This window comes from Temnothorax nylanderi, unplaced genomic scaffold (assembly GCF_030848795.1).
Source record: "Temnothorax nylanderi isolate EJ_2023f unplaced genomic scaffold, tnyl_v1.0 TNYL_tig0071_pilon, whole genome shotgun sequence".
NCBI classification, from domain to species: Eukaryota; Metazoa; Arthropoda; class Insecta; order Hymenoptera; family Formicidae; genus Temnothorax; species Temnothorax nylanderi.
In genome coordinates, this window is record NW_027249133.1 from 240,238 (window position 1) to 254,826 (window position 14,589).

The 14,589-nt window shown below is 38.9% G+C and overlaps 1 protein-coding gene across 1 annotated transcript in view; it reads left to right on the forward strand.

Annotated features, from left to right (window-relative positions):
- The window catches only part of Regnase-1 (Regnase 1), a 19,839-nt gene continuing 5,250 nt past the window's right edge, over positions 1 to 14,589 (forward strand). Inside the window, exons 1-3 of the mRNA XM_071708703.1 lie at positions 1 to 423; positions 11,666 to 11,942; positions 13,833 to 14,349. Coding sequence (XP_071564804.1) covers positions 406 to 423; positions 11,666 to 11,942; positions 13,833 to 14,349 — 812 coding nt within the window. The 5' untranslated portion in view covers positions 1 to 405. The remainder of the gene's footprint in view (positions 424 to 11,665; positions 11,943 to 13,832; positions 14,350 to 14,589) is intronic.

Here is a 14,589-nt window from a genome sequence, read left to right on the forward strand (position 1 = left end):
GACGGCGCGGCGCGGCGCGGCGCGGCGCGGCGTGGCGCGGAGGGGGGTGGGGGATCCGTCGCGGCGCGCGTCGCGCGTCGCGCGGCCGCGCTCCATTCACCCGTCCGCTGCTGCCGCGAACGGACGTGCCTCGTGATTCTTCGCGCCCGCGCTCGCGTCCGCACGCAGTTGCGCCTCGTCGATCAGCGCAACGCGAGATCGAGAAGGATATACGTATATATACGGCGCGCGGAATATTTCCAGTGATCCAGCGGTCAGTGCATTGGTGCGTGATGTGTCGCCGTCGCCCGACCGGCCATTGAAAAGTGCAAAGCCGCTCCGCCGCCGCCGTCGCCGCCGCCGCTCCCGTTCGAGCTCGATTCTCGTTACGTGAGAAGGATCTACGCTCCGCGATCCACGGACGAGATGACGGTCGCTGGAAAGGTAAACCTGGCCTGCCGGATTCTGTGTGTCGATCGCGAATCGTCGCCAGACTCTTTCGCGTCCTACCTCTGTCAGAGAACGTGTTTGAAAGATTGAAAGTTCGGACTTTTGGTCGTTCGAGGCTTTCCCTTTAAACGAAAGCTCCTTCGAAGAGCTGTCATCGTTCTCGGAACCAGATGAGCGGTATTCATAGTCGGATCTTGTATTTAATTAGATCTTACGTTTAATTGAGACGGTTTTAAATTCATCTACAGATGCGGATCATTTCATAAACTCAAGACGATTTTAAATATAATATAAGATCCGACTATGAATACCGCTCTACGTGTTCCAAGTACTTTAAATCCTTGATTTCGTTTCATCGGCACTTGAGATACATCGTTCGTACGGTTTATCATAGCATACATTCCCGCATCCGCTTTGAATTCGAAAAATTGCGCGATACTTTTGAAAACTGCGGGAACCCCGGATCTAGAGGTCCAGATTCCCGTGAGAGTGCCCTCCTTTTTTGCTACATGGTGGTACAAAGTATTACACATGCGGATTGATCGGTGATAAAATTATTCAATTATTATCACGAGATGAAATCGCGAAAAATGGAAAAGGGGATCGATATAATAGAAGCGCGCTTGCATACTTTCCCGCTTAATACTTGCTCCTCCTTGTACACAAAAGAGGGTCGACACTCTCTACCCCGGATACGACGTCGAATTTCGACACGCGGTGCAAGTGCAAGCTGTGTCGCGTTATCGCTCATCTCGTGGCGTGATGTTACCCGCCGTGATCGGGCTGACGTTAAACGTGACTATAATTATCCTCGCGATTAGCCGTCATCCGGTTTACATCGAGTCGGTTCACTCGGCCGCTAATTGGTCGCCCGATATCGCAGACAAACCGCGGGCGACGAGAGGAGGGACAGAGAGAGAGAGAGAGAGAGAGAGAGAGAGAGAGAGACCGGCGGACTTTTAATTTTCCTCAATGGAAGTCGCGCCGTTACTCGCGTAATTAAGCGTGTAAATTTGATAAACAATATTTAGAGATTATTTGGAGTTTCACAGCGAGATGTATAAATTTGCATTTAAGTTTTTCAAAATAATCTCGAACTAACCTTTTTAATCGCAGTTCTCTGATCCCAACTCGATATATCAATCCTTTTAAAGATACAAGGATCCAAAGGTCGGGATGCCGATAAGAAAGGACTTTTAGCAAAGTTTAGAAAGGAAAGTGACAAAACGAAACTCAATCTATTCTCCAGCTATTTTCACGTAAACTTGAAATTTTAATTCGTTGTTAGTTTAAAATATTTGAATATAATTGTAAGAAATTAAATTAAATTATAATTATTAATTGAATTTAATTATGGTAAATTTAATTAAATCTAATTAATAATTATAATTTAATTATAATTTAATTTACTATAAGAAGATATATTTACTATATTATATTTACTATAATATATTATATTATTTTCACACGTGGAAGGAACCGAGCTAATTAAGAGCCAGTCGCTGTTGACGGTGCGAAAATTATATTTATTCTTCTATGGAATTAGACGTACGTTTCGGCCCCTATTCGGACCATCTTCAGATTGGTGAGATAAGGCTCTGTTGGATGTCCACACGTGGAAGGAACCGGGCTAATTAAGAGCCAGTCGCTGTTGACGGTGGGAAAATTATATTTATTCTCCTATGGAATTAGACGTACGTTTCGGTCCCTATTCGGACTATCTTCAGTAACGTACGTCTAATCCCATAGAAGAATAAATATAATTTTCGTACCGTCAACAGCGACTGGCTCTTAATTAGCCCGGTTCCTTCCACGTGTGGACACCCAACAGAGCCTTATCTCTCCAATTTATATTATTTTATTTTTTATAGTAAAAAATTTAATTATGATTAAAATTGACTATAATTAAATTCAATTAATGATTAAATTGCCAACGTTATTAAATTTAATTATAGTAAAGCTGTAGTATAAGAAAACATCAAGACGTTTTTAAGTTCTTATCGGTTCTTATGTTCCAATTTATGACGTAACTTTAATAACGATCTATCTGTTGCAACAGAGTCAGTTTTGTCATTAGCAAAATTATGTAAGCATTAAATCATTGATTTTTCAGATAATTCTAATAGCTTCTGTCTTGTATTCTTCCTCTGTTAACGCGTTTCCGAACAGCTTCGCCTTAATTATGTCGTTGTGACACTGAAATAATGCAAAATATCAGAGTGCCAGATTTAACAGACAATAAATATTTAGACGAAAAGACGTCTTTAAGACGTCTTCTGGTAAAAATCTTGGAACTATCTTAAAAAAAAAAGACATTTTTTAGACACGCGTGTTGTCTGAGCACATTAATTATATATTAAACCAGACAATTGGGCGACGGGAATAACGACGATCTTTCACGACGTTCCTGCCAAAGAGAAATTCTTCGAGATGAGTTAAGAACGTCGAGGGGGAGCATTGTTTAATTGCGGGACGCTTCGTTTGTCCGAGACGAAGAGGGAACGTGGTTTCGATCGCGGTCGAACGATTGTGTTTGGTGAACGCGCACCGCGCCGCTCTCGAAGGCGCGCTTCCGGGTTGGAATAAGTACTTGACGTTCTGGCCTTTCACGCAATCGCGAGATAGAGAGCACGGCAAAGTGGACACAGCCCGCCAATCGGGCTCGCATTAATCACTCGAAACTCCGCGGCCCGCGCCTCAGCCCGCTCCGGCTGGAAGTGTGTCGAATCCGGTTGCATCCCGTATCACGCCTCGTGTGCGGCGAGGATGAGCGGCGCGGAAACGCGACCGCTGTATAATATACAGGCGAATACGGGAGGGCATTCTCCCTCCGGAGCAACGTACGGAAAAAAAGAAGGGTCAAATCAAAACAACTCGAATATACGCAACAATCTATAATCTCCCTGGTGGAAAAATGTCTCAGAATTTTTCATATTATTAATTAGAATTTCTATGAAAATTTTCTCATTGTCAGATTTTTCCAAATAGGGATATTTTTCAGAAAAACTCAGACAAAATAATAATGAAATAGTTCAGATTTTTTCCGCCAACACATCTTTGTAGAAATCTGAATAAATATGAGAAAATCTGCGCAATTTATCAGAAATTTTCATACATACAGATACTGAAATATTCCTGAAGCATCTGAGAAATTTGACGTACTTTTTTCATAAATCTAAATTTAAAATATGAGAAATCCTTTGAAAATTTCTGAGAAAATATAAAATTTTTTTTTTATTAGGGCTTCTTAAAAGAATTTCAACTTTTTTTCTTGGTCGAACCATATAAATGACTAAGTATTCAAGCAAGTTTTTTTCGTTTAACGTAATATAATCTTATTCTTATGATTATAGATTGTTACATATATACGAGTATGAAGTCTTGATTTGACGCTTCTTTTTTTTCTGTGCGGGTGTCGGCAAACAATTCTTGTTTAACAATCTCAGATGTCCTGCTCGCGAGATAAAATTTTTTTTATTAATCCGCCAAGTATTGTAATATAAGTCACGCGGTGATATCTGTCGAGAGGCCGACACACTTTTGGCACAATATTCTTGTAAAGTTTAACGCAGGTTTGTGAATAGCGTAGCGAATTCAATAAATGTCTGTCGTTTGAGTCGAGTTTCTACGAGGCGAGAGCGACGTCCCACGGAAAGAAATTAAACGGACGATCCCTCGTCGTTCCGACCTCCTTCCTGCGGTCAGACCGCAAGGAAAACGAGTCGTCGCGATGACAATGATTCTGGTTTCTGACATTTTGTTTGTTGAATTGCGATCGGTTGAAGCGTCACCGGCTTAAAACTCGTGCGGTGATTTTACTTGATGATTTCGCGTCGGTCGGTTCACGACGAGCAAAACAAAGAATTCGAAAAAGAAAATTTTCTGTAAGAAAGATCTGTCAGATGTCAAGAGACAGGTAGATTCAGTTCCACTTGAGACACCATTCTAACAGTTTGACGGTCGGGACTATTTTAGTATTTGATAAGACAAATAAAGAAGCTGACTCGGTGATAAGTAAAAGATATGGAAGCCTGACCGCGTACTTATACGTCGCGCGAGAAATCGTCAGGAAATTTCAAACCTAGGATACTCACACATATGTAAAATATGTATTTCTACTCGACAAATCCTTTTTTCAATTTTTAATTCCACAGAGCGATTCGATAGGCAGATTATGTTTGATGTTTCAACAGATATGAGAGCCGTCATACTTTTAAACGGTAAATGAACTCGATGGCATAATAGAATCCTTATAAATTCCAGGATTTTATTATCTGAATGTCCTGAAAATGACAGTATCGAAAATTTTGTATTCTTTACAATGAGAAAGGACAAAGACACAAATAAATTAATAATATAATAATTTAATAAATTTTATTTATTTTAATAATATATTTGATTAATACATATTGATATAATATCGTATTTTAGCAATATTGACGAATATAAAGTTCAGTTTTCTATGCCAAGAAAGAGAATAATACCAAAGCGGGCGAGTGAGAACCGAGCGAGGCTAATTAATGGAGGGACAAAAGAGGAGGGGACGAAAATGAAGTTACAAGGATGACGTGGAGGTTGTGCAAGATCTCTCTGTGTATACATCCTATAGCTGGCGTCACCGCGACTCGCGCGCGAGCCGACATCGGAATAAATTAGGTGGTCTCTGGTACCGGTACTTACCCGGTACCGGACCGTCCTCCTTCTTGTCCTTTGCCGTCCTTTTCCGTAACGTGTCTTCCATACGTATAGACATCGCGGAACCAGTTTCGGGAATATTCGAAGATAAAGTCAGGGAGACAAATTCTTAGAGGCGGTTCCTCATCTCGGGCAATGACGAGCGTCATCGAATTTTTACTTTCGAGATGTTCTAAAGTGATCAAATCTATAAAAACAATGTTAAGAGCAATGGTATCTCGGATTTTAGAATTTTATTATCTACACTATCTACAGTGTTCTGAAATAATGCATCGAAAAAAATGATGTTGTATTAACAGCATCGGTTTAATTGAAAATAAAAAATGTTACTTTATTAACAGTATTAATAAAATAAATAATATTTTATTAAAACAAGAGCATAAGACGTATGTGTTTCATACTGTAATATTGAATTAAGTAATACAACATTCTTCTTTTCCGTGTGGACTCTATGATTTTTGTATTTTTCATAATAAACATAAATTTCGGACATGCAGACGTATCTGACAAATTAATATATTATTTTATTATTATCATTTATTGCTTATTGCTATAGAAATGATAAAATTTGATATTTAAAGTAATAATAGAATCCTGAATTCCAGGATTTTATTAACTGAATGTTCTCTGAAATAATGGGGATCGAAAATTTTGTATTCTTTATATACAATCAGAAAGGACGAATCCGACACAAATTACTAATTTATTATTTCATTGTCAGTTACATTTTAATGGAGCGGAAAAATCGCGCGACCCGAATATACGTATTTCATGTTTCTTTATGACAAAACGAATAATAATGTTGAGAGAGCCAGCGCGCGGGAGAGAAAGTACGCGGCAGCAGCGACGACGGAACTTTCTTTGGAAAATTGCCGTCTTCCGGTTGATCTATCTTTTCGCGGGACTTTCTAACAGAATCCTAGCCGGCATCCGCGACCGATATTTTTCGACAATCAGACCGAAATACCTACGTATCCGTGATATCGCGACACCGGAAGTCATCACGGTACATTTACCAACGTCATATATATAATTTAATTGTCGCGCAAAGAAAAAGAGACTCCTCCCATTCTTCCCTTCTTCCTTTCCAAATTTCGACATCGATACGGGAAACGCGAAGAAGGCAGTCAGAGTGTCTCCGGCAAATCCCATGACGCAACTCGGCGACCACAAATAAAAAATACGTAAACTGAAATTCATTAATATTTTAATAACGCGCAACGTTACGTACATATAATGACTGAAACGTGTTCTCGTTGACACATATATTAACGGTCCAGTTTTACGTGGATATATCGATAGGTGTATTACACGAAGTGCGCAGATTTTTATACGGTTGACTACGCCGCACAGATGAGAAGAAATTAAAAATTTCCTTTTTTTCTTTGGTTTTATAGAATTTCGCCAGAGCGGAGATCTGCATCTTGGTGTCGCTCCCAAATTTGATCTCTCTCTTCCTCTCTTCTTTTTTTCTCTGTCATTGTGTCACGTATGCCACACGTACACGTCGTCGTTCGTCGTTGCTCTTCGCGTGTACCCGATACGTTAAACTAGATCCGGGAGTGGTGGGCGACAACGCAAGGTTGTCGAGAAATTCGTCGCGGCGTACATGCAAAACGCTGCCAGTTCGATCTCGGTTTTTGCAATCGGCCGGTGCTCGACCCACGAGTTGCGAAGGGGACGAGGGGGCATCCCAAATCAATGAATTTCGCGGTGAAGTCGCATCCTCCACGTACCGGATCTTTCGAAACTCGCGAAAGCTCGCTGCGCTGCGCCGTATGAAGCGGATCGTACGAACGCATCCGCGTGTGTGTGTAAGATTCGCGTTATCTACTTCTAATTTATATTATAATTATCTTATCATTGCTGGTGTTTTGTAGACATATAGCCGGAGGAATTTATATATCAAAAGACGTATATTTTTATATTTTATTATATAAATATAAAATGTTGGAATATATATATGTTGGCAAATTTTTACTTTTCTCCTTACTTTTTGTGTATTATTCATTTTTATATGTTATATATAATTTTTTGTATATACTTACAAAGTTTTATAATATGATACGAGCATCAAATTTGAGAATAAAGGCACGCGTGCTTCTAAACTAATTTGAGATTGAGGCCTCAGGGTATCTTATATGCCTATCTAAAGTTGTCCAGGAATCTATTATTCTTACGTAAGTTTCTAGTTGCGTTCCTCGTGCGATTTTTGAGACGCGAGTGACGCAAAAATTCTCATTGTCACTCTACACCTGTAACATTACGTCGCTCCGCCGCGCCGGCGGAAAGGGGCGATCCTGATGACCGCTATGGTGTCTCTCTCTTTCTCTCTCTGTCTTTCTCTATCGCTCTCTTTCTCTCCCCCCTCTCTTTCTCTCTCTCGTCCTCGCCCTCGCGTCTCTCTACTTTCACCTGGATCTCCGCTAATGGTTACATCCGCCAACCTGGGAGAGCTATGCCCCATTTACGATAATTTCTCGAACCGGAGACGAGTCGCGCACGAATCATCTTACGCGGATATCTCTTCGAGAGCATTTTTAACGACGATATTATATTTAGTATTTAAGAAAAATATTAAGAGCGTTTGGGAAATAATGCATGCTAATTGACGTTGAACATGTGTTGCTTGATGGTTTATACAAAGATAAATTTTATTTAGGAAAATATATATGCTTATTTCTAATGTTTATTTTTTATTTTTTCTGAATATTCGTTATCAGCAGTTATAATTTAAGATAATATATATTTTTTTAAATCAAAACTTTTTAGTTTTTGGAACTTCAAATTTAATTTTTCCAAAAATATAATTTTGTGAAAAAAGTAAATTTTCTCAAAATTTCTGTTTATTTTCTCAATGCAATTTTTTATTAGTATAATCTTTTCTTATTTTTAGTCTGTCAGTTGTAAGTTGTAATTCTCATTATCTCGTATATCGATTGAAAAAAGATATGTTGCAGTAAGTATGTTCATTTCTGTAAAAATTATATGAAATCGAAATTAGCTCGGGGGTATACCATATCCACACAGTGCCGTTCTCATTATTTTATATTCTCAAATAGACATAATATCGTTCTAATATCGAACTGTGATGGCAGTTCACCGAGGAAAGGTCGCTTTTACTGATTTCGAGCCTCTCCGAGCTTCTTTATATTTATTTCGTCCGCCATAGAAACAGACGTGTTACGACCGACTCACGTGTAAGTTAAATAATCGACGTTGGAAGGATGAATAATAGCGGGCTAGGTGGAACGTAATGAGTACGACGTGGACTCGGTTAAGTAACGGAACGTAAACGCACGATGAGGGAAATGGCTGCCGTCAAGTGGAGTACGGATCGGCTGTTGTCGCTTATCGGCGCGTACTTACACGTTGTAGCCTGCGGATCGTTCATTTCCGCATTGCCCGGCGGTTTAGACCCGATCTACAATGGATGTTTTAAGTCGTAAGTCGTAAGAATTGGCCAATCACAGTTCATTATTCTTCGACCGCAAGGAGAATAATGGACTGTGATTGGTCAATTCTTACGACTTACGACTTACAACACCCATTGTAGATCGGGTCTTATTGACACCCTAGGCACCGAGCGTTCACATTCAAGGTGCATGCCTACGAGACGTTCCTACGAATCGATCTTCATTTTTCTTCTATATATACAAACGGTTCCCTACGTCCTCAAATTCGCGATTTACGTTCCACGTGTACGCATAATTCTTTCAGGTCCTTCGAGAGTTAATTCAAGGACCTTTTGGAGGCCGTAAAACCTCCTTGATTTTTACATAGCTTCATCCCTGTACCGCCGTGTAGCCATAAATCGACCAAGTCCTTATTTGCCGGCCGTTGCGCTTTCGTACGTGCAAGCCTTTTTCCCTTCTCCCCACCCGTCCCCACCCCGCACAAAAGGATAGAGGATAAAGATCTGCAGATACGAGATACAAGGTTGATACCAGCGCGTCAGCCCTAAAGGAGATCCGCGGATCTTTCATCCTCCCTCCACCAGTGCTGTAGCAGCAGAATCTGACGCCTTAATGTTTACAAGGGACGGGAAGTCACTGTAATGGTGCTGTTCTATTTTTTATGTTGCAAGCTCATGATTTCTATGCCTGCTCTTATTAGTACTCGTTCCGCTGGACTCCTAATATTAAAATTAAAAGTTGGAACATTATACAAGGCGTATCATACTAATTTCGATAGAGTTATACTTTTTTATAAGCTGGTTTTCCTTTTTTTTTTTGTTAAATCTAACAATTATATAAATAGAACAAATGTAAAAAAAAGACGAAGAAACAAAAATCAACAAACAGTAGGGGAGACCGGGGCTAAACCGCCAACGGGGTTGAACCGCCAGATCAAATATCTCGGAACCTGTATATTGTGCGAACTCGCTATTAACATTGTAAATGCTGCTTATGGTACCCATGTGACCAACGGAGTTTCGGCAGGTTACCTGCCGTGTTATGATTTTTACGGAGGCAAACGTGTTTTCGTGGTGAAAAGTGAAATTTTCTGCGCGTGGAAATTTTGTAATATCTGCAATAATATTTGCTCTCCAAATCTCGAGGTACGTGATTATAAATGCATGCTGATTATAAAGAGTAATGCATGCTGAACACGAATCCAGTGTAGATATCTAATATTTCATGGGCGATCAAACCTGAAACTGATTTATCCCGGGGGGGTGGCGGTTCAACCCCGGCATTTTTTAGATTTCAATTTTTCCACCGTTGTCGTTTTTGCTCTATACCGGTTAAACAAAGCAACATAGATAAAAATTTCCTATATAAATTTTGTAGCTAAAGGTTCACTCTTTACAGTGGTATACCACATTTAACTAAAATTATTTATTTTGTTGTTAAAAATCGGCACCGAAAAAAAACTGGCGTTTTAGCCCCGGTCTCCCCTATAAAATTAATCAATTTATGAAGTCTCTCCGCAATAAATTCTGCATGTATCAAGAGACACAGTCGTGTCTCGTGCCACGTGCAGAGGAGGGTTGACTCACATTTATAAAGTGATGTATTCAAAGTATCTTTTCTATGTGTTTGTTCACCGTTACCACGATATGTGAAGTACATAATAGAGATTAATAGTTAATACAGTATTATAATGAAGCATAAAAAACCGCCATTTTTAATAGAATAATGTTAGGTCAAATCTCTCTTAGGGTCAACCCTTCCCAGTTTCCCTTATCTCAAGATCTGGTAATTACCATGTCACTTCGTGGACAGATAGAATGAGTTAAATTGAATAGACAAGTTCTTTATTGTTTTGCGAGTTTCTCAATAATTAATAAAAAATAAATTAATAATGATGACCACGAATTAGCGTGCGTCCGCGCAATTCGACGAGAAGAGACAGATTTGATACTGGCTCTGGTGCGTACAATTCTCTTGGCAGATTGGCAGATTGCTGGTACACTGAGAGAACAGTATATTAATAGTTAATATACATGCTTTGTCGTTAATGTAAGAATTTTTTATGTCCGTCCCTAATAAATATTTCTTCATAATTAATATATGCTATATTGCGTATCACTGAATATAACTACATTTATCAGTATAAAAATAATATTACTGCATACCGACAACAACAGTGACTACTGCATTGATTACTGCAACATTGACTTTCTTTGTCATAAATAAATGTATGTTTGCGTAAAATATTTTATCAATTTCGACAAATAAAATAATTTATTTGAGATTATTGATTATACTTATATTAATAATTAATATAAATTTGTTAATTACAAAGACATTACATTTAATATACATACAATTTCATATAAATTGATGGTATTTTTACTATACAGTTACGTATATTATTATTAAATATTACGAATTTACATTGACATTTGTATATTTCTGACAAAGATATCAAGTCTAAACTCATGGTATATTAATAATTAAAAAAGTATTTCTCTCAGTGTAGAAGCGTAGCAAAATTTATCAACAAAATACGGATCAATTATATGAAGAAAATTAAGTAAATATATTTGCTACAGTTTGACGCAGATTGGCAATAGAAATGGAATAGAATGTGCCCGACAGATTTTGCTCGGTTTCTCTACCCCCAATTTGCTGTCAGATTATATCAGTTCTGCTGACAAAACTCGAGCTTAATGCGAACACAGTTGACGCCAATTTGCTGCCAATCTGCTGGCATACCATGGACAATTTGCTTACTGGGATATTTACAACGTTGTATCAGTTGGTATTAATCATGATTCATTTATTGACTTTATATAGTATTGATTGTACATAGTACGATTTTATGTATAGTTGAATGTTATAGGTGGTAGTAAATTTCTCTATATTTTCCAGATTATTGATATTTTATTTTCGTACGAAATACTCTGACAATAAATCGAATAATCCTTATCACGATAAACCCTTTTTCAAAAAGTATGTCGAAAACAGCCTATTTCTAACATTATTTTTTATTTATATGACTATTGATACTTCAAGTGCCTCCATTTGTATTATTACACGGAATAACCTTGAACCACTTCGTATTGTAAACAATTTCGTCGCCTGTATTGCAGAGATACGTGGACTGCACGGTACTGGGCACGGGCAACATGCCGGACGCCGAGGACTCCTCATACGACAGCGACTACGAGGCCGAGGACTCGACGACGACGACGGCGACGACGACGACGACGACGACGATGACGGCGACAGTGGCGGGGCGACGTCCGCGCTCGGAGTCGCAGGTGTCCCCGGTGCACCCGGACGTATCTCGCACCACGTCCGACACTTTGGCGGCCGAGTTCGCGGAGTACGTTACTATCCAAGGGCCGTCACCCACGCAGAGCCCGGGTAGGTCTCTTCTCGAATTTCCCTGCGATCGCTACAATCGAGCGAGAGAAATCCGAGATACAGGGAGTCTCGAGACAACAGGATGTCTCTTTAATGACAGACATTTCGGCCAATTCAGGAAATGTTGAGTGAGGTCATAATTTGAGCAGAGAAAACTGACAAAGTTATTATAAGTTAATCACGCACTCTATAATATTAATGTGAGCAAGTTCCTGAAAAATGAAGTGTTGATCAGCTTGGCTTCTGAGAGGCTCATTTATCACAACTCTTGTAGCTTCCCACTCGGCATGTAATATTTCAGAGGCATTTCTGCAAAATTTCATTTGAAATATTACATCTTTCATTAATATTTCAGAAATTTTTCACGACCGTTTCTACATCATTTCGGCAATGTTTCAATGTCCGCAATTATTTCAAATGCGACCATGCTGAAAGATTTCGGCAATGTTATGAAGTATTTCTCAAATATATCTACGAAATATTGCGGAAACACTTCAGAGATGTTTCAAATACATTTTACACTAAAAAAATGTTTCGTATTAGCAAACAAAATTTTCTTACTGACGCAAAAACTATTTGTTAATATGTGAAAAATAAAATATTTTATTACCGGAACAAAAAAAAATATATTAAGCCGTATATGTGCGTATAGCCGTCGCGCGTTTGTCCGAAGAAATCCGCTCTCTCAACCGGTCACCCATCCAAGTAGTATACCGGCGCCTTGTCGCTTGACATCGATGATCGAACAGGGTAGTGGTGATCCTCTGACTCTGACGCTTCTTTCTTTCTTATACTTGCTTATTTTGGTGAGCATAAAGCTATCGCATAACAATATTAACAATACAGATATACGAATAAATCTTTTTTGCCAGTCAGCGTTGAATATTATTTTATATTAAATATTATTAAATATTTTATATTTTATATTAAAAATGCCATATGACAAAATTTGGAATATCAGAAAATTCTTAATAAAAAAGAAAAAATGCAATAATTATTGTATATAATAATAAATTTAATTTTTTATAAGTTCTAAAGTCTGTCAGCAACTTTTCGAAAATATTACAAATGCAATGTTGTATGTGAAACATTCAAAAATATAACGCGTGCAATGCAAACGTAATAATAGTTTTATCATGTATCAGAAATGTTTCTAAACCATTGCATCTGCAATATTTCTTCCGCAATATTGTAGAAAATTCACTGCCTGCAATTCAATTTTTCATTACCGACGCAATCTTTCGGAGATTTTTCACAGGTATTTTAGATGCGGTGTTGCGTTTGATATGTTACAGAAATATTATTCGTGCAAAGTAAACGTAATAGTGCTTTTGTAGTGCTTTGGAAATGTTTCTGAAATATTGCATCTGCTACATTTTTTTTGCAATATTACAGAAACTTATAAATATTGTAAACAACTTTCTGAAAGATTTCAGACATATTGTTAATGCAATATTGCAAAAAACATGGTGCAGGTACATTTTTGAAATATTTTAGATGCATAGTTGCAAGTGAGATGTTAATGAAGTGTTTCTGCATTGTTTCCGAATATTTCAATATTTCAGCAACATAACATGCCGAGTGGGTTGTGACCTCGAGTTGAAATTCTTTAAAAGCAAACTCCACTTAAAAGATTAATCGAGAAATGTATAATTCTATTTCATCTCCCAAAGTTTAGTTTGCGAAAAAACTCTTCTTTTTCAATCTCTTATATAACTCGAAAATTTATTGGATACCTCGATATTCTTGTTCAGGAAATGTCGGTATTGAAAAGAATCTGTCATTAAAAGAATTGGCCGCAATTCCGGTTCCTAATTAATGTCTCTACAAAAAGACAAATAGAAAGAGATTTGACGGCAATATTTATATTTAAAAAATCCATTCGTTCAGGTTATACCGCTCGCGTGGAGTTCGCCCTCAAGCTGGGCTACACCGAGAAATTGGTGCAAGCGGCGCTACAGAAGCTGGGCCCGGACCCAGGTCAGAACGAGCTATTGGCCGAGCTGATCAAACTCGGAGCTACTTGTTCCCCGAAGTTTACCGACGGTCCCGATGAAGCGGACAGTCTGCTGGATGCCGAGATGGGTATCGACGAGGGCGGAGGGTCGATCCTGACCTCGACGACGGCGACGATTGCCACGGCGACGAATGCGATCTCGTCGATGGACCTGAGGCCCGTTGTCATCGACGGCAGCAACGTCGCCATGAGTCACGGCAACAAGGAGGTGTTCTCCTGCCGCGGCATCAAGATCTGTGTTGATTGGTTCCGCGCCAGGGGCCATAAGGAGATCACCGTCTTCGTGCCCAAGTGGCGGAAGGAAGCCTCGAGACCTGACAACCCGGTCGCTGACCAGGAAATCCTGGGCGAGCTCGAGAGGGATCGTCTGCTCGTGTTTACACCCTCCAGGTTGGTGCGACGTATGCGACTCGTCCGAGATTCAGGAAGATTTAAACAACTCGTCTGACTTTACACTGAAATATTTCCCTCTCTCCTTTTGTTTTAAAGTTACTCTTCGAATGTACTAGATCTCTGAATCAAATATTTACTTCGAAAATCGGATCAACTGGTTAATATGAAAATAAAGTTTGGAAATGTAGAAGTGAAAAAAATGGATGAATTATACATTCGTCTAAAAATATATAACTT